Source organism: Oreochromis niloticus, linkage group LG17 (assembly GCF_001858045.2).
Source record: "Oreochromis niloticus isolate F11D_XX linkage group LG17, O_niloticus_UMD_NMBU, whole genome shotgun sequence".
Lineage (NCBI taxonomy): Eukaryota > Metazoa > Chordata > Actinopteri > Cichliformes > Cichlidae > Oreochromis > Oreochromis niloticus.
In genome coordinates this window covers 25,473,544-25,494,439 of record NC_031981.2, presented here as the reverse complement: position 1 = coordinate 25,494,439, position 20,896 = coordinate 25,473,544, and the positions used below count along the sequence as shown (strand labels likewise).

Below are 20,896 nucleotides of genomic sequence, written 5' to 3'. Positions count from 1 at the left end.
TCCTCAATGTTAAGTAAACTTAACAATGCCTTAACAGTTTTTAAACTGATGGTCAAAAATAGAAATACATGATTTGATAAAACAGTGTATTAGCAGACTCCGTGAGCTTTTGTGGAGCCGCTGATGTCTTTCACGTTAATTTTTTTTTCATAGACAAATCGCACATGGATAATCACTTAGAGATTAAGAAAAAAACATATGCAACCTCAGAAATCAATAAGAGATTGCAGAAGGAAGCTGGAAAAGCAGGTAGAGTGAAAAAAATCTAGGTCAGTGCTCTTGGGATCTTTTGGGTTCAATGACCGCTATCACTACTGGTCTCAGACCTGCCACCGCCCACCTCTTTCTGTCTAGCTACTGTTACTATTTTCATTGGAGACAGGAAGTTGCCCTCTCCCGGCATCGCATCACATCACTTCCTCCTCCTTATCAGGGGGTGGCAGGCTGTTTGTCCTGGAGCAGCTTCCACCCAAACAGAAGCCTGGATTTAAAGGAGTCTGCGTGATATATGCCTCGGAGCATGGAGGTGTATGGGCAGGTCCCTGGCAGAGTCTCTTTGATGAGATCTGAATATGGTTTCACCGTCATTCCACCTGCTGCGGCACCCACTAATGAGCACCCGTCATAGGCTGCTCTGAAAGTTAGACTGGGTGCTGAAGGCCTCCAAGTCACTCACCTGCCCTCATGGCTCCTGTCCATGACTTCAAACTGTTTCCTCAGCCACCTACAGAGGGAGAGAGGGTAAATTAATATGAGAGAGAAAGGAACTTTTAAAAGCATTAAAATCTAACATACACAACTTCTGGATACTGTGCTAAAACACTGAAGTTAAAGGAAAACACTGAATATTTTCAGACTTTGTTTTAACTTTTAACATAGAAGCAGAACAAGTATTCTGACGGACTGTGCTCTGAAAAGAAGTCATGCTATTTTAGGTAAAACTAATAAACACTTTCCTGATGATAATGTGCCCAGTGCATCATTTTTGGTCATACTAACTAAAACACTAAGTCCATGTTGTAGATTTTGGTTATTCTTAGTGTGAGGAAGGAACATTATCCATTGTATGCTCATTTCCTAACAACTTGGGATTGCTGCCGATGGCCGCCCCTCCCTGAGCCTGGTTCTGGTGGAGCTTTCTTTCTGTTAAAAGGGAGTTTTTCCTTCCCACTATCACCAAGTGCTTGCGCCTGATTGTTGATGTTTTCTCTATATTATTATAGGGTCTTTACCTCACATTATAAAGTGCCTTGAGGCAGCTGCTGTTGTGATTTGGTGCTAGATAAATAAAATGGAATAGAAATAGAAATAAATAACAACATACAGTGAAAATTTGCACAATTTCCATGAAAAACATTGCCGGTCATAGTGCCCAGTCATTCCAGTAGGATATTTTTATTGTCTTTTATTAAGAGTATCCTTCTTTTTCTTTCTTTTAAAAAGATCATCATTTATATTTGGAATGAAAAAGTTTCACTTTTAATGCCTTCAATATTAGTGCTACTTACAACATACTGTAACATTACAAAGCCAATCTAATTAGTGTTCCAGTGTTAAAACACATGAAGACACACATTACCAATGTTATACAAGGTTTCCCTTTTTGCTTAACTATTAAACTTTCAAAGACATTGAAGTTGACTTTTGTCATAATGCCTGTGTGTATTTTAAGTATTCAGCCAATGGTTCTTCTCCTTAAACAGTTTACACAACTTCATAAATAGATAAAATTATCCATTTCATTCCCTACGACCATTTCCAAACATAAACTGTGCTCTCTATGTAGACAACAAAACTGTCTTTCTGCCATACAACACCTCTCTGTTCCTCTGCTTTCACCACATAAGCCAAAAAACGGCCTCCGCACATTTGTCTGGAGCAAATATTTTCATCCCAAAACAAATATTTCTCCTCGCCGCTGACTCACAATTCCGTTTCTGTCCAGGTCACCACTCCTTTGATATACCCAGATGTCACTTTATCACAAATATAGACAGTTTTAATGGTTTCCATTACTTCAGTTTTGTACTTTTGGCACCAAATGGCCTCCCGTTTTGGTGGTTGTGGGGAGCATTGTCCAATTTAATGTTTCATATTAAAAACCACCCAATTTCCGCATGTATACACAGCGAGGAAAATAAGTATTAAAGAAAGGGAGGTGCAAAAAGGCATGGGACACCAGCTGAAATCTAGCATCTGCCACTTAGTGCAAATTAAAATCAGCTTTTTCAGGCCCAACTGATGACCCATAAAAAGGTGTCTCATTACCAAGGTGTCACAAAAGAAACATCTCATGATGGGTAAAACCAATGAGTTCTCTCAAGACCTTTGCAAAGTTATTGTTGCAAAATATACTGTTAGTATTAGTTATAGAAAAATTTCTGAACTACTCAAGGTTCCAGTGAGCAGTGTTGGATCCATAATCTGGAAGTGGAAAGAACATCATTTCACCGTAAGCGAACCACGACCAGATGCTTCCCACAAGATTTCAGACAGAGAACTTTCCCCAGAGCCAAGGACCACTTGTGCAGAGCTAGAAGACTGAATGGAAAATTTACTGAGACATTCTTGTGAAAAACCAGGGTCCATCTATCAGGATGATGAAGATAAAACAGGGATGGAAGTTTCAGCAGGACAATGATCCCAAACTCACAGCCAAGAAGAAAACTCTCAATTTATTTCAGAGAAAGAAAATAAAGCAGCTAGAATGACGCAGCCAATCACCTGACCTGAATCCAATTGCAAGTTCACAGAAAAACAGAAGCCTCAGGATTTGAAGACTCTTTGTGTCGACCAAAATCACATACACACATATGTGTGTCTTGTTTTGCCTTCTACACACTGTATTGCCAAAAAGCCCTAAGTTATGCATTGCTTCTCATCCATAATGGAGAGTGGCTGCTGTGCATTTGCACCTCTTTCTTGCTGTCCACTACAACAAGAATTAAAGAAATGATTACCAAATGATGTGAATGTATAGGTAACGTGAGATGCAGAGACATTGCAGGTGAGGCACTGAAAAGCTTTTTTTTTTTTTTTAGTTTTAGTTTTGGGGAAGAGAGCGGGAGGGGGGTGTATGATTTTCCTGTTCATTTTGTTTAGTTTTTGTTTAACAGTTTCCTGTTTTTTTCCCAAAGAAAATTAGAATTTCCTGTTCTTACTGCACTGATTATCTTCACCCCTATTTAAGTGAAATTCAACATAGATCTTTTTTTCATTTTTAATAATCGATACAAGATGTGGGGTATGGGGCTTGGCCTGTTGGGCTGTTGAAATGGGGCATTAGAGAAAAAGTTTAAGAGTTCATGTTTAGGTTTTGACTAAAGAAAAGCTACTTGTTAACCTATAGCATCTGCTGAACCCAGCTGGCCAATCTACTTTACTGCATTTAAAAGCATGTTTACAGCCTTCTTTAGAAAACTTCCCTCTTCATAATAACTCTGAGTGGGGTTAACTTCTTTTTAACTAATCAATCTGATTAAATGAGTTATAGATAATCAACCAGCCAAACTCCTTTTCCAGGGAAGGAAAGAGAGCATACTTGCTCCTTTATTGACTTCGTACACATCCATTACGTCGAACTGACATCACTGACATCAACTGGAGTGAAATCAGAAAGCCAAAAATTTTTTAATAGGTTCTCACATAAATACTACTAACACAAGAGACTACAAGTTAAGTTTCCTACACATATAATCTTATATTAACACAATAAAAAATGAGCAGGTTAGAATATACCTATATTACTGGTTTGTCACAAAACACACTACACTGTAAAAAAAAATTGTAATATAAAAGTATTTTACTGTGTATTTTACAGTTTTGTTCTGTTCTTCTAGAATATCATTAAATTTACATAAATAGACTTTGATGTCACATTTCAAATGTAAAATAACATAAAATCACTGTAAATGTAATAAAACATAATTTTCTTGTTTTTTAAATGTATCTGTCTGTACATATGCATATTTAGATTGTTAAAATACATTCACAAATGTATCATAATTTCATAAATATTTGTCCGTTATTTGAAAGATTGAACTGTTAAATTCAAATGTAATACTATGGAAAAATATATAAAATGATTCTTATAAACTTTTTTTACATCAAATATTTAGGGCGATCGTGGCTCAAGAGTTGGCAGTTCATCTTGTAATCAGACGGTTGCCGGTTCGAGCCCCAGCTCGGACACTCTCGGTCGTTGTGTCCTTGGGCAAGACACTTCACCTACCGCCTACTGGTGATGGCCAGAGGGGCCGATGGTGCGATATGGCAGCCTCGCTTCTGTCAGTCTGTCCCAGGACAGCTGTGGCTACAACTGTAGCTTGCCTCCACCAGTGAGTGAATGAATAGTGGAATTGTAAAGCACTTTGGGTGCCTTGAAAAGCGCTATATAAATGCAATCCATTATTATTATTAAATATAATCAGGACACTCGACATATTTCTATGTAAAGCAAAGCTGCAGAGTGTCTATATCACCATCCTGCACCAACTAGATCACTATTTGAGGAGGAATTTCTAACTTTCAGTTTCAAATCTATGAGGTTATAGCTAGACCCTGGATGTAAGTAGTTAATGTGAATTTATGAGAACAACACCCCCAAGGCTTGAGACGGAGCAATACTGAAAGAGCTTATGGGAGAATGACGCAACCCATAATGGCAATGCTCAGGGGCTAGTGGATCTGAGGGCAGACCACAGCAACCTCCCTAAACAGGGTCCAGTAACCATCACAGTGGCAGATATCCAAGAAAGGGTCTTCAGTGTGAAGAATTGGACAGCACCAGTCCCCGACATGGTTCACACCTACTGGCTGAAGAAGCTGACTGCACTCCACAAGCTTCTGGCAGTACAAATGAACCAGCTGCTAGTCGACGAGAGACAGCCGGAATGGCTAACCAAAGGCCGGACAGTCCTGATCCTCAAGATCCCCCAGACCGGACCGGTCCCTTCCGGGGATCTGCTCTTATTATTACTCATAATGCAGATTTTCATCCAGAGTTTCTTCTGATGTTAGCCACAGGTTTCTTGTGATACTTGTCATCCTGGTACAAAGCTACACTGATGTGATCAGACGACCAACTGTAATAAATCTGAGAGGCTCTTTGCTGTTCCTCAACATTCCCAGCACAAACTGTCCTTTAAGATGATGGACAGGAATGATTTGTGTGTTGATATAGGAGCGTATCCATTTGTGTATATGAACCCTCAGGTTTACAGCTCTCTCAAACACAAACACACAAACCTGTCAATCTGTTGTGGTGCCGGTGCCCTCTGCGTGTCCATCATTAGCCAGTTGAGTCCAGTGATCCACATGTTGACTTCCTCCTCACTGAAGGCTACAAACACAAAGTCACAGAGCAAGCAAAAAAGTAGTCGTTTTATTGTTGTCTTGAATTCCCCCCAGAAATAAAAGACCATACCCAACAGTAAAAAGGATCCTCTTAACAAATATAATCTGTGTATCAAAAACTATTAAAAACACTCACACATACACACAAATATGAGTTCATTTTCGCCCAAAATTGTTCTTTTAAAGATTTACATCTTCTCCTGGAAACCAGTAGTTTTAAACCCACGTAGGTTCCAGGTTTACTTATTATAACTGAGGTCTATATGATTCATTGTAAAGTTACAGTACAATATAAAACATGGTTGTTCTATTTTTGTTGATCTGAAAATCAAATTTTAAGATGTGATTTTAAGTTGATTACGTAACTAAGCTTTGCTTATATGGTTTCTGGGTAAATAATGATACTGTAGGCTATGACAGTGAACACCAGGGGCCCACCAACATATGTTTGCACTAGAGCCTTAACATCATGATAGAGAAACCAAGCACATTGTTAGATTGTGTCAAAATGTGGCATTTTGACAGTAATTAAATAAGCAGCAGTGCTAAACGGATTGTTTAAGATAATTAAAGTTGAGAAAATGAGTAACAGAAAATATGTTATGTGATGTGATGTGAATTCTAGTTGAGCAGCAGACATGACTGTGAGAAAAAACAAACAGTAGCTGTGAAAACACTTTGGGAATCATCAGTACACATACACAGACAGTAGCTTATATACACACACACTGACCAGCTACACTGAGGGTCCGGAGGCGAAACTCCAGGCCGTACAGCACTATAAAGCAGTGGGTGGAGTCCAGCTTACGAGCCTCCTCTGGGTAGCGCTCAAAATCACGGGAGCCCTTCCCCAACCGCAGCTCCCGGATCTCCCGTATGTCGACTGTAGGAGGGAGAGAGAGAGGAAGGAAGGATTGTGTTGCATGAATGCAAATATGAACAACCATAAATCACACTTTGGCACGTTGTTCATTTCCCTGCCAAACACACAGAAATCTGCTGCTGAAGAGCTGAACAAATGCTCAGTGTTTGTGTGTGAGAGCCCAAAAACACACACTAACATTTCTGCTGTCTGCAGAATGTCTGCAAACACACCGATGTTTACGCTTTCCTTCCACCTTATTAGGGGAAAAGATTCTCTAATGTATTTTTATTTTTAGACTCTACTTTAGTAGTTCTGCATTATTAACAGTGTGAGATTATACTTTCAGTCTCTCTTCTGATTGGCTTCTCCTTTGAAACAGAAGTTTTGAATAACAGGTGGGTGGGGCTTCTGTACTCAGAGCCAGAGCTGTGTGCCTGAGATGACCATATTAGGTCTATCTGTTCTCAATGACATCACAGAGCAAAGAGAAGAAAGAAAAATGTCTCAAAATGCGAGTTTAGAGCTAAATGTTTGAATCACGGGGATTACTTAGAAATATTCTGAACTCATTGAAACAGAAAAATAAAATAGGCCCATTTTTATAATCATGGCTTTAAGCCACAAAATTTACTTAATTTATTTAATTAACTAAATTAAAATGTACTGAGGATGCTCAACGATATTTCAAGAATCCAGGGTGTACTCTGTTTCTCGCCCTATGACAGCTGGGATAGGTCTCAGTCTTAAGCATCTGGACAAAAAAAGATTCTGCCTGCTATAAAACCAATTTGTACCTGTAGTCTCTGTGCAAGTAGCCAGATGGTGACCACGAAAACAACATAAATAGAGATAAACTTTGGTTAGAATTACAAAACCAAACATGAGAAAACTTTACTTTGATTCTGATGGTTGGAACTTCTTCTGGGATTCTGAAGCAAACATGCCAATTCAACATCAGGGTAAGCACACAGTCCTATTCTGTAACTATTACACCAGTAGGGCATATTGTAGGCACTGCAGTCTTCTTTCATAACATAAAGTTAGTATAAATAAGTCCTTTTTATTTCTCCAATTATAGCACATGTCAAGCAGTTTTGTGTATATGATGAAGATTTACATTCAATCTAACTGTTGGCTTATTTCCTGTATCATATAAAGGCTTTCATAGATGTAATGCGCACTTGTGGCTCAGTCAGTGAAAGCTCCACTGGTAGGCTTATGGAGTCGGGTGACAGACCGCCGAATATGATGTAAACTCCGGCCTCTGCTTTGACACTGGCAGCAGTTGACACACCCACAAAGAAAACCCCAGCTTACTGACATAGCAGATGTCTTGTGCAAACACACATAAACATAGTCTCAAAAATGCTCTGCCATTCACAGACCACAGAAAGACCCACTGTAGCACACACATACTTGAACTGAATGTGACTTTTATAAGCCTGGATGTGATTTTTCCACCACAGAGGAGCTTCTTCCGAATAAAAACAGCAATCAAGCAGAAGCCCAACAGCTTTTTTCCCATTTGGCATCAAAAGAAATCCCACCAGGAAAAAGTTATCTGTCCAAAATGTCCACTGCATGGGATACACAACAGGGAACACACAGCAGGGGAAAGAACAGTGTTCCGGGTCTTTATCAAGCCAAGGCCATCCTCAGCAGGTTGTAAATAATCTGGAATCAAACAGAAATCTGGTTCCTATCTGAGCCTCCTGCATGTGGAGATGACACGGAGCACGTTTGGCATGAGATTAAGAGAAAGCCATTTTCCTCAGATGGAAATGTGGCCGTACTTCATTGAGATGGGGTCCAGCACTGGAAGCAGCAATTTCTTAACCAGAGAAGACCTGCTTGGTTTCAGTACATGGAAATAATAACTTTGATGTAAAAAAACACCATTATAAACATAAATGATTCATACATCCTTTTGACTGTCTCAAAGTGAAAATCATGGTGAAACTTAAAAACAAGATCCAGATTGTTTGAACTTGGAAATACTAACCTGGTGCTGCACTCAAACTAAACCAAGAGCAAACACAGCTAATGTTTGCTTGGTAACTCGTAATAGCGGTCTTCATGATCATGTACAGTCATGTGAAAAAGTCTTCACACAAATGAGGACCAAGAAAAACCTCTAAAAGCACATAGAAGCAGAGCTTAAGGTTTCAAAGGTACACCTGAATGAACCACAAGACTTCTGACAAGAAAAGAGACAAATGTGGAAATGTTTGGCCATAATGCATAATGCACATAATGCACAAAGCATACAAGCACAAACACCGCATACCAACTATCAAGTGATCCCAAACACAGCAGCAAGTCTGCAACAGATTGGCTGAAAAAGAAAAGACCCAGTCAGAGCCCAACGCCAAAACCTACTTTTTTTAAGTCTAATTTTATTTTTGTTTGTCTGATGCATCATAAAACTTTGCCTTTTTAGACCATGGCCTTTTTTATATCCCTCAAGCTAGACATGTAAAAAACAAAAATGCCTCACTATATGCATCAGTCATGAAGCTATACAAAGTGCTTCACAGTCTAAGCTGAGTCACTTTCTTCCCAAACTAATTTTAGAAATACCTCAAAAACCTCCTATTTGTTTTCCTCTGCTCGCTCTCGTTATTATTTCCTGCCATTTAGTTTGGACGCTGGACAATAAGGCAAACAGGCGCTCAGCTCACCAAACGTCACACTTCGCTCACCATGACTATGGCGGCACACACCCAGTCTTTCCCACTCCGCAGTATGCAGAGACTGATAGATATCACACATATTACAGTCTTTAATCCGGGCCTGAGCTGTAAACATAGCTGTGATAAAGTCACACAAGCTCTGCAATCCAATGTAAAGTTTAAAGAATAAGTAGGGAGACATGAGGGGAAGTATCCAAAGGGCCAATTGCACATTTAGTATGTAGGAGTGTGAGGTAATGTCAAAGCCTCACAGAAAGAAAATACAAGGTAAACCTTCATTATAAGAAGAGATATAATCACTTGTTTTATCATGAGAGCAGCTTAAAAAATTTTCTGTTTTGCTGTCAGTACTCAGTGCTAGACGGGCGCTGGCTGAACAAACTCTCCTAAAAGCCACTTCGTGCATAGCTGTCTAAAACCACACACCACTGATAGCTGCGGTGGACTTCCAGTGAAACTAATTTCTCCTGGTACAGCTAGTGACATCATTTCCTGCCAGTTGGAACAAATAGTTTACAGCAAGTCAAAGAATTTGAACTGAAGGGAGGAAGGTGTTCAGGTTAGACAAGCACTAAATGAACAGTTAGAAGGACTCCTCATTGAAAGCTTGATATGACATAACCGTAACATGGACTAATAGTATTACTGTTGCACAAAACTTCTAAGCTTTCATTATCGATGAACTCAGCTGGCATCCAAACAAAGATGTACAGCCCAGCTAGACAAGGCAAAATGAAGTTAAATTTAATGGAGATTACAAATTTGGAATTTAAATATTTAAAAAATAATTGAAAATCCCACTTTAATACATATTATGACTTATGGAAGCTGTCATTACAGTGCATGAGCAATGCACTCTGGGTCGATGATGTGATCTCTTGCACTTGCTGTAGTTATACAAAGCATCAAAAAGGCCACGCTGCCCCACTTTTGGCTCTGATCTCCATTTTTTACTGTAATTCACAGATGTTTACTGTTAATAAGAGGAGGAGAAATGAGTGGGAAAGGCTGTGGATGAAGACAACTTCTAAAAGTTATAGCAGTGTTCTCTACAATTAATCGCTAAAGTTGTATGCTGTGCCAACAATTCTCTTCAAAAAGGAGTCTAATGAACCTTGGGCAGTGAGTGAAAATTGTTTTAAGAAATGTGAAAGACAGATATTAGATGCTCTCTTGCTTGGCCATAAACCAATCTCACCAAAAGAGAATCAAGGTCACAACCCAAATCATGGCAGAATCTAATAATCAGCCAGTGAAACTCAGCAGTCTTTAAGTGTCCAGTGTTCCCAACTCCCAGACCAACACAGCTGCAGAACTGGATTCAGGCACTTCAAATTCATATAACTGGTCATCACAGCCTGACTGATATAGTGCCCTCTGATGGACAAACTATGCAACACAATTAAGGATATTTCTCGTCTCTCTTCTTTACTTTTTAGTTTTCATTTAGATATAAATGTAGATACTGAAAGACTGGCAAACTGCGTACAACAGACAATAATTTAGGCCCATGTATAAAGAGGTAGGGGTCTACTGGTAATTATGTAGCATCCTCAGAAAGAGACATGCGTGGTAGCCATGCGTGGTAGCCATGCGTGGTAGCCATGCAGGGAGCGATGGAGAGTCTGAAGCCAACCAACACTGTGCTCCAGGACTGGTGAGGTGAAACACCTTTGGTGATCTGTACACAAAAGCACCTACCGCTGCTAATGGGCAGGTTCACTTGTCAAAACCTTTTACACCTTTTACTTCGTTTAGACCGATCTTGTCAACCAAATAATGTAGCTGAACTAAATTTTGAGTTGGCTGTGAAGGAGGGGAGAAAGTGGATTGCTGTAAGGGAAAATGTGCATGCTAGAGGAGAGAAAATGAGAGCTTGATAGTAAAAATGAATACAAAAATACAATTTATCCTTTTTTTTAGTGCTGTCAGCATTAATCTCGTTAAAATTATGTTAACGCCATAACCGCATTAACGCTGCAAATCTCCGTTAGCGAGTTATTGTCCCATGGGTGGGACTGCACGACGTCAACGCATTAGCGTGGTTAGCTTGCAAACACGTTAGCGCCATGCAGCGATCTGTGCTAACCTGCTAACGGAGATTTGTCACGTTAATGCGGTTATGGCGTTAACGTCATTTTAGCTGGATTAAAGCTGATAGTACTACTTTTTTTTTCATAAATACTAAAAGCCAAAATCATACCTAAACTTAAAATTCAATTAACTGCTAAGAACTGAATGATGCCTGGCTCTATCCTCGTTTTTCACTCTAATGGAGACAATAATTTAGAAGGAAAACATTTACTGAGATCACAGATCAAATAACAAAGGGGACGTTTTTCCACATACTTATTTACAACCTTCTTTTAGTGACCAGAGGAGTTGCCCCCTGCTGGCCATTATAAAGAATGCAGACTTCATTTTTCAGATTCTGAAGCTACTTTTCTGTACTCTGTATGGTCCAGGCTTAATGGAGCTAAAGAAAAAATTTAAAGATGGGAGGACAATCGACACCTCTGAGAGCAATCTTATATTTTTCAGCACAGTGATGTTACATATGCACATTTCAGATAAACTGAGCTCTGGCTAACCTTAATCAAGAACAAAACTGTTCCTTGTTGATTCAAATCACCCTGAGTATCTCAAACATCCAACTCCTCATTTGTGGACCATGTCTCTGCTTCCTGTAGATGACGCCAGGCCTTTTGTTTTCGGCCCTTCAATCTGAGGCAGGAAGTGAGACACTCCTTGATAACCCCACACTTCCTATGCCTCAAGATTTAATACCTCCACTGTTTGCCAAAGTGCTCATCTCAGACAAAAAACATTGAATCCAAGCATGCACGTGTGTACATAGCTGAGCAAACAGTAGGAAAAAAGCAACGAAAACAAAGGAAAGAAAAGCAGGAGAGAAGGGGAAGGTGAGAGGAGACGAAAGAAAAGATGTCAGTTCCGTAAGCATGATGGTCTAAGCGTGAGATAAATGAGCTTGTAACTGCAAAAAGAAAGTGAAAGAAAGCAGAGCGAGAAAATAATGTGGGAGGTCAGAGAAAATCTGGAAATGAGAAGGGTGTTTAGGTGAATGTGTGGGGGCTGGAAAATGAGAACGGACAGCTGGGGGAAGAAAATGGAGAGGCGAGAGGAGGAGGGATAAACATGGATAGCTGAGAGTAAGAGCTGTGGGAGCTAAGGTCAAAGAGACCTGCTGAATTCCTAGAATCTACTGGTTTGTCCAGTGGGAGGTTTTTTGTGTTTCTGTGTAAAAGCGGTGTTTTCATTGTTGTGGGAATGTGTAGACTTAGTGTGATTGGACAGTGTAGGCGTTCTCTGTGATTTTGTACATGCTCACACTTGAATGTTTTTCCCTTCATTAGCCAAGGTGCTGTTTTTTGCAAGGTTTACAATTAAGGTTAAATCAGCCTCTGAGCATTCAGAGAAAGATTGGGGGAGGAGAGTGGAGGAGCGACTGCAGATAACTAAACAGTATTAATAAAGCCTTCATTCTTCACCTACTGGACATCATCTGCAGAGCAAGTGGCAGCATCTGATTGTGAAAAATGAAATGCAGAGAAGTCCAGGAACCATCTTTTACTTACAGTCTGTGGTTACAATAATTTCATTCTGCTGGTCACACAACAGACAATGATCGAAACCCTCACGAAGTAAATAACAGAATATATCTTATTATTTAGCCATTCTTAAGCCAAATTACACAATAACTTTAATATACATCAGTGGCAACAGATCCTGTAGTGAATCCTAATTTCAAATGTATGTCATGCTTTAGGGCTGCTTTTCATGGAAAATGTCCGATTGGCAGCAGCCCCATTTTCCAGCATGACAATGATCCCAAACACATGCAGTAAAAGCATACCTATATACAAAAACACAATGGAACATTATTGGTCATGGACTGGCCTCCCCAGAGTCCAGACCTGAACTTTATTGAAGTGCTGTGGGATCATCTTGACAAAGAACAGCAGAAACGGCAGCCACCATCCAAAGAAGAGCTTAAGAAGCCTGCAGAGCTACTCATGAAGAACACTTATAGAAATTACAAGAAAGCTTGCCATAGAGAGATCAGGCTGTCCTGAACCATTCTCTTGTTCCCTTGTAGATTATATATCCATTTATGTTTGGATAGCTTTCAATAAATCGCTGCATCAATTTCCAATTTTTCACAGAAATTCGTTTGTCCAAGACGTACAGAATACTGTATATATATTTGTATATATGATCTACTTGGTTTGGTTTAAAAAAATCATGGCTTGGATCAAAATACAACACCTGACACCTATTTTAAACCTCAGTTTTCTTGGTTGTCAGGGTGCTGCATTGCCTCTGAAGAGTTGCTGGAGTTAAAATAACACATGGCAGACAGAAGGAAACTCTATCATGCCAGTTGTGAATACCATAAGTTTTCTCAGTGCTAACAGAATCTGTAACAAATCCACCCCCGGGCTACAAAATCCAGGACGCAGACAATAGCGTCCACACCCCAGACAGGACGAATCAACAGCCCAACGACAGCCGCCTGCTTTAAGTTTACCACTGCCACTTGACTCCACTCCAATAGGCTGCCTCAGTCATCTAAGCCCACAACTCGCCAGTCAGTCAGTCAGGAGGTTGGGCAGCCGGCAGAAAAGCTAAAGCTGGCCAAAGATGCAGCAGCATGTGTGCTGAGAGTGACAGGCAGGCTGACTTGGAGGAAACAGAGGTCACAGGGTCGTGATCTGTCTGTCCTCTGAGGGCCCTGTCACAGTGTCGGGATGGGAGACATTCCGACACTGTGGGGAACAGCCTGCCACAGCAAAATGTCACTTTACAGCAACACTTAGAACGAAATCCCCTGAAACATGGTTTTTCAAAGGATCAGTTAACTGTATATTGTTTTTCCTCCAAGCTTAAGCAGCATCCAGCTTTCAGAGCTTTTTGCATCACCAGCAAAACAATGCCTTTTTCCTGAGCTTTCAACCACATCAGAAGGTCTGGTTTTCATCCAGTGACTACAGAGGGAATCTCATAGCTCAAAACCCCCAAAAAAGGTCAGTTACTGAGCCATGAGTTACATGAGAAATCAAACTTCACTCTTAAAATTGTTAAATACAAAGCCTTTATAAGGAATCTGAATTAGAGCGTAAAACTGGACAAATTTAGTTTTAAATCAGAAGAAATTTGATTAAACAGATTGTCTAAACCTTCAAAGCCAGTTTTTCCTACATTTACTTTGAAGTTGGTTTTATTTTAGGCAGTCAAAGTTTCTTTGCCCACAAGCGCACTGTGGATAAAGAAAGTGCTGTACACACAAACACACACGCTGTGGGTAAATATTTGTGCCATTTGGTTTGTAAAACCTCACTTTCTTTATCCATAGTGCACTTATGGACAAAGAAACTGAGACTGGCTAACATAAAAGCAACAAAACGTGTAATTTTTGTAAATTTGCACTGTCTCAGTATAAGGCCCTCACTAGGCACTTGACTGTACTGTTATCCTTTATCCTGCTGCCATAACAGTTAAAAATTACAAATATGCCAATAAACTGTAACTTAAAGGGTCACAGCTGGTATACTGTATTTTAAAAAATGGAAGGATGGATGGATTTAAAAGATGTAACCCCTTTAAAGGTGGTGTTTTCAAGGAGTGGATTTCACACTGTTTAGGACATTAAAGCAGAAAGTGGTTTAGGACAGGTCTCTATTGACAATGGCCCCTGCAAAAATGCTCAGCTTGAGGCTTTAAAAAACTTTGCAGCCCAGTGACCAACATGAAGGTGTCCATATCCATCTTTTACATACAGTCTATAGTTGGTAATCACTTCTTAAAAGCGTGAACACAGAGCCGAGGAAGCAGACTGTGGTGTTCTGTTTCTCTGCTTGTCAGCACGTTTCTCTCTGACACCTAATCATTGGCTGATACTTCAACATCTTCTGATACAGAATCTGTGCATGTGATTCGTGGAAAACAGTGCTGTCATATACTGCATGAATGTGTTATTCTCAATAGCTAAAAGAGTTCTAAGCACAAATATTTCAAATCAATCAAATCTCTGCTATAAAGCCAGACACCCAATTATTGTTATTTTACTAGCTGTAGTTATTTTGCATTTTTATAATGCTTTTTTAACTATGTAATCACTTTATGTATTTGGATATTTGTTTTTTGTATATATTCTTTTTTAATAATAGACATAGATTCTCCTTTTTTCAATAAAGAGAATTCTCTGTATGCCTGGCATCCTTTATTTACAGCAGTGTTGCCAACTACATATCTCTATATCAACTATTTTCTCTAGATTTACCCACTTTTTATAGCCCTACAGTAGCCCCCCCCCATTCCAAAAAAAAAAAGAAATACACAGTAGCACATCATGCAATTATGCCTTGCTCTCAGAACAAGGTATTCTCTCTGTACGGATCAGCAGTGAGCACTCAGACAGAGGCTGTACTGTGTGAGGTGGTAAAAAAGTGTAAGAAATTCTATGGGATCTATTATTCTCCTTCATTTAACTCATAAATATAGCGTAAACAAAGCCATTAACATTCATTTGTGTGAATCGTAACTTTGTCATGGGAGCTACTTTGTCACATCCGCAGATGTATCGTTGTAGTTGTAGGTCTGTGAACATGGGTGTGACGGTTCGAGACAGAAGGCCTTCCTGTGCTGCTGCCTCAGCTTCAGGTCATCAAACACATGATCCACTGCCCCTGCTGTTGAGCTCTCATTATTTAATAACAGGATACAGAAATCTTGTATAAGTGCAGCAGGTTAGGGAGCGTATGAACGTACACATACTAGGAGCATGTGAGCACGCTTTATACAGATTTGGAAAGTTTAACTGTTTAACATTTTTATTAAGACTACAGTTTGTAATGGGATGATTGTAAATAAAGAAACGACACAGGGGTCAGGAAATAAGTCTGATAATGTGAATTATATATTGATAGGCTAATTAGCCAAGTGCTCATGTTGCTTATGCTACTTAGCCATGTTCAGCAGATTAACGCCTGGAGAAAACTGTATTGTTCACTACCTTTCATTTCAGCCTTTAATGTAACTGACGAAGGAAAATCTGCTGTCTCGTGTTGGCACTGCATCTATCAGAGACTGTTTCTAACCATTTTTATACAGAGCATAAAATCTATTTTGAAGATTTTTCAGGTAAAGACTGAACAGGAACATCAGAATATTGAATTTTTTTTTTTATAAAAATCACTTCTTGATGAAGTGATGGTGATTTTAAAACCAAAATTCTCATTTACTGCCTCAAAAAAAAAGCCAGGTATCAACCTAAACCACACAGAAAACAGCGAGCAGAGGAGAGAATCAAGCACAATGGTACCAAAACAGCAGTAGAGAGTTTCACAATGAGCTGAAAGAGTCCGCATAAATAACATCATACTCAGATGTCTAATAATGTGTTACATGCGCTTTGATCAGCAGCTCTGACCATGTGTCCAACTCCAGTCCTCGAGGGTCGGTGTCCTGAAACTTTGAAATGTGTCCCTGCTGCACAAATCTGAATAAAATTAGGTCATTGGCAAGACCTGACTGCATGCCGAGGTGGCAACCCCTAACCTTGTGCAAGTAAGTTTAAATAAATTTAAGTTTTAACTTCTAAAAGTACTTTTATTGCACCATATTCATTCATTCCTGAGCTGCTGTAACATGAATCAAATGGCTGAATTGCCACCTCACAGTGGCATGCAGTCAAGTTCCATAGAGTTCTGATAATGATCTACTAATTTTATCCACGTGTGTTGCAGCACGGACACATGGAAAAGTTTCAGGACAGCCGCCTTCGAGGACTGGAGTTCGACACCTGTGATGTTGACCAAACCTATATGTTTATGGGATTGGTTCTTCAGGTTGTTTTATATGGAGCGCTGCTGTCTGAATCTGTGGTCTTGTTTCAGAACAGCTCCAAGATGGAAAGGCTCAACCAGGTTGACTCTTTGTTTGACTCAACCAAACTTCTGCATGTTATACATGTGAGACGGATGTTTACATGGTTTAAACATGTATGTTTTGCGGGCTGGTTTAAACTCGGCAGACACAAACACTGGATTAGCATTAAAAGCCTTAAAAGCACAACTGCTTCACTGCTGCTAGTTTAGAAGAACTGTTTGACTTTCCAACATGAATTACTGACTTTAAACATTTCACAGGCCGGGGAAGCCCAGAAATCCATCCCCAATTTTATACTTACTCTCTCCTTCTATTTTGTCTGGGTTTCTGCTCCACACTATCTGCCTCGTGTCCTGCCTTATCTGGAACGTTCTCCTCTCAGGGCGCTGAGACTTTTTCTGATAGAAGATGGTCATCACTGTGCCCATTTCCAGGCTGTGGAGGATGCGGGCACCTGCCTCAGACCAGTCCAGCATCCTGGAGACCATGACTGAACCAGCAGCCCCTGCAACACTACTGGGGGCCTCGTCAGCACAGCCATTGAGGCAGCCACTGAATCTGGCTGCACACATCTTCACTGCATCGCTAAAAGTAAACCTTGCTGGATTGCTAATCTGTTGTGATTTCTCGAATAGGATGCTTATCCCTCAGTCACCATCTGCAAGCATCAAGGACTAGGGGTATTCAACATGTTCAAGCCCACTGGGGTCAGGAGGAAATCTGGTTATGAACTGTGTCAGTTGGGGCAGCCAGAGTGGATAAAACTATTCCCCAATAAAACACAATCTAAAACACATCAGTCAGCAGCTGCAGAGCTCAAACACCGAACCGTCTGAGATGTGAACTATCCTCTGGTACTCTGGAGGGGGGAGTGTATTCCTGTGTTATCCTTTCCAGATGCTTCTGGCAGCACACCAGAGAAATCCACTCGGGGTGAGTTCTCATCACCGCCAGACTCAGGTTTCCACCCTGCTAGTCCTTCAGTCCAAGACAGCGTGATGATCCGGCTTTAAATCCTGCTTGGACGCCTCGTCGCCTGCTGCTGCTGCTGCAGGCGCTCGCTGCTCTCGCTGGGCCGGTAAACAAGACGTGGATCCCCTCACCGCCGGCTTTGAGAGAATCAAGTCAGGGGTGGCGACAGAGACGCTGGGTTATGTAATAACGAGCCGGGCAATACCCGGAGGGGCGGCGGAGAGGAGGACGGGCAGCGGCGGCCGCTATGTGGCGGCTTCACGGAGACGAAGAGACGCGCGGATGGAGAGCACGGAGCGGGCGCGACGAGACTCGGGAGCGCTCCCATCTGCCGAAGCATTCTGCTCCCCTCTCCTTCTCTGTTCCTCCTCTCCCAGCGCGCAGGATCCACTCACCCGTGGTAGAAAACCCCTCGAGACGGCTGCGAGGCTGTGCCGTTAATTTCACTAGGTCCTCCTTGCTGCTCCTTCCCCAGGATGTCGCTCTCTGTCTCTGGATCTGTGCGTATCCTCAGCTTCAACGCCAGAGGTCTTGAGAGGAAATTAGTGCTAGCAGACCGGAAAAGCTTGATCCGACTTTTTTTTTTTTTTTGCCTGCTGTACAGTATCTGAGGGAAGATGAGGGGAGTAGAGGGAGAGTCGCAGGGACAGCCAGAGAGGGAGAGAAGCCAGAGAACAGAGCGACCTCTGCCGGCCTCCACGAGAGCTGCAGGTGAAAGCGTTTTCTGCAGCGAATGCACAGTGGACTCAGCGGGGATCTGGGCATGTCAGGAGGTTACGTGCGGTTCAAATTACAAAGGTCACTGACGTGTCAGCCAGTAGCAGTAAATCAAAGGTTTTACGCGACTGGTGAGGTCGCTAGAGGTTGTTCTTTTTGTTTGATTTGGTTTGTTTTTCTGTCGTAGCTGAAATTTAGATTTCTTGGACATTATAAATATATTCGTTTTAAACTAATACTGTTAATAAGGGGAGCATGTTTGGGAGCATTTTGCTGGGTTATCTGACCAATATGTTTGCAGTGTACAACAGACCATTCATTAAGTTTTGGGCTTTAATTCTGGCGGGCGAAATTGTAGTGGCTTATCAGTCCATTACCTAGCACTAATTAGCCAATATGTATGTCTGCATCTTGCTCTTATTTTATGGATGCACTTTGCAAATTACGTGTGCTATTTAATATGCCCCCTTCTTTCCAAATATAATAATTTATGTCCTTAAAATAAAAAGAATACTGGTTAGATTGATTTTGCCAAGTGGACCTTTTGCTATACTGGTCCACTTGATTGTCATAGTTTATTAGAATTTTATCAGGATTTTTTATTATTTTTTTATTTGAATATTATTATTTTATTTTAAGTAATTACAGCCAGAACGGACAGGACTGGGGGATGAGAAGGAGAAAGAAGAAGGAAAGAGAGGTTGGGAGAGAATTAACAGAAGGATAGGGAAAATAGAGAAGAAGAAGAAGAGGTCCAAATATATGTGGACCTAACAGGACAATAAATTGACTCTCATCTTACTGCACAATGCAAAACTTTAGTAACTTTTGCACTTTTATTATGTACAGTACTTTGCAGAAGTCTTGAGCCACCTGTCATTTATTTTTCTTAAAATAAAAAATACATTCTTCTAACTTTTAAAGTGGTCCTGAGCCATAGCTCACCAGGGTTTCTGAAGGTCTTTCAAACTTTTTTTTTTTCACTCGTTTTCAGTCCTGTCCATGCACATCGCCACTTTTGTTTTTTAAGTCACTTACCACTGACCTATCAGCCAATCATAAAAAGCAGTGTACCAGTGTGTTGTCTACAGGAAACAGAAAACTTAGCAAAGAAACAATTTAAAATTTTACCTTTAGACACTTTGTTACCAGCAGCCAGAGGCAAAAACACATACTTTGTTTCCATTTCTTTACACAAATACAAAAAACCAAATTGACAAATTGCTAAAGAAAAGACTGTTTGACAGGCATTAAGTCGTATCTTTGCACAAACAAGGTGGGTTTGAATTGCACTTCAGCCAGTGGTGTTGGGGAACGTCAAAATTGATGGCATCATGAACACAAAAATAGAAAGTTTTTCATCATGCCAATGATCCCAAAGCAGTGTTTTATCTATGACGCTATCAGTCATGGACTGTCCTCAGCAGAGACCAGACCTCAACATTATTGAAGCAGTGTGGGATCATCTTGGCAGAGAACAGAACAAAAGGCAGCCAACATCCAAAGAAGAGCTTGAATGTCTTGCAAGAAGCCTGGAGAACTATTCCTGAAAACTACTTATAGAGAGCAAGAGAGCTTGCCGAAGAGTAAAGGTGGTCATGCCATACAGACTTTCAAACTATAGAACAGAACAAACTCTGCCTTATATACTGCATTTCCATGTTTGTACATTTCAACAAATCACCTATTTTCTATTTTCCCAGCAAAATATAAAGAAATTAGGGATGGCTCAAAAGTAGTGTCGTGGAATTTTGGATAGAGGATTTGTGCCTTCTGATCCCCGTAACTAAAGGAATAACTCTACTGACACTACTGACCATTATTTATGTAGTGAAATAGACTAAAGTTCAGTAATGTGCATTAGCGGGACTCCCTGAGGCTGTAAAAGAGTGTGGACTGATCCACCGCTGAGACAGTCATGGATGATATCACTGCCTCTCTGTGTTTAATCAGCTCCATATGTCCACTGGGTGTATCTCCAGTTCCACTACCACTGGTCAGCAGGCAGCCAATCAGAATTCAAGAGAACTCTTCTCACATGTCCTGCAGCAGTAAGGAAAAGAGGCTTGGGGGGTGGGATGTAGAGAATTGCAGCCAACAGGTTTCAGATTGAAGCAGAGTAAAGAGGAATGGTGAGCATTCAGTTAATCACCTAAAGGTTAAATCTTACATCTACACTAAGAGCAGCACCATTACACTCTGTCTCCATCTTTACTCTGCTGCTTCTTTTCAAACTTAAAATGAATCCTGCAAAGAAACAATAAACTGCAAAAAAAAAAAAACATGTTGAAATGAATTTATTGTTATCATGGCACATTTAATACTGTTTTAGTTGCATACGTTTGGATTGTAGGTAAATGAGAAGAACACTTGGAAACAGCTGCAG

General features: G+C 40.5%; 1 protein-coding gene across 1 annotated transcript in view; it reads right to left on the bottom strand.

Moving 5' to 3' along the window:
• LOC100711065 (1-phosphatidylinositol 4,5-bisphosphate phosphodiesterase gamma-1) overlaps nt 1-18,980 on the bottom strand; it is a 41,498-nt gene extending 22,518 nt beyond the window's left edge. Inside the window, exons 1-4 of the mRNA XM_005468260.4 lie at nt 17,123-18,980; nt 6,089-6,238; nt 5,248-5,341; nt 677-724 (exon numbers count right to left, since the gene is read on the bottom strand). Coding sequence (XP_005468317.1) covers nt 677-724; nt 5,248-5,341; nt 6,089-6,238; nt 17,123-17,393 — 563 coding nt within the window. The 5' untranslated portion in view covers nt 17,394-18,980. The remainder of the gene's footprint in view (nt 1-676; nt 725-5,247; nt 5,342-6,088; nt 6,239-17,122) is intronic.
• Between the last annotated feature and the right edge of the window lie 1,916 nt (nt 18,981-20,896).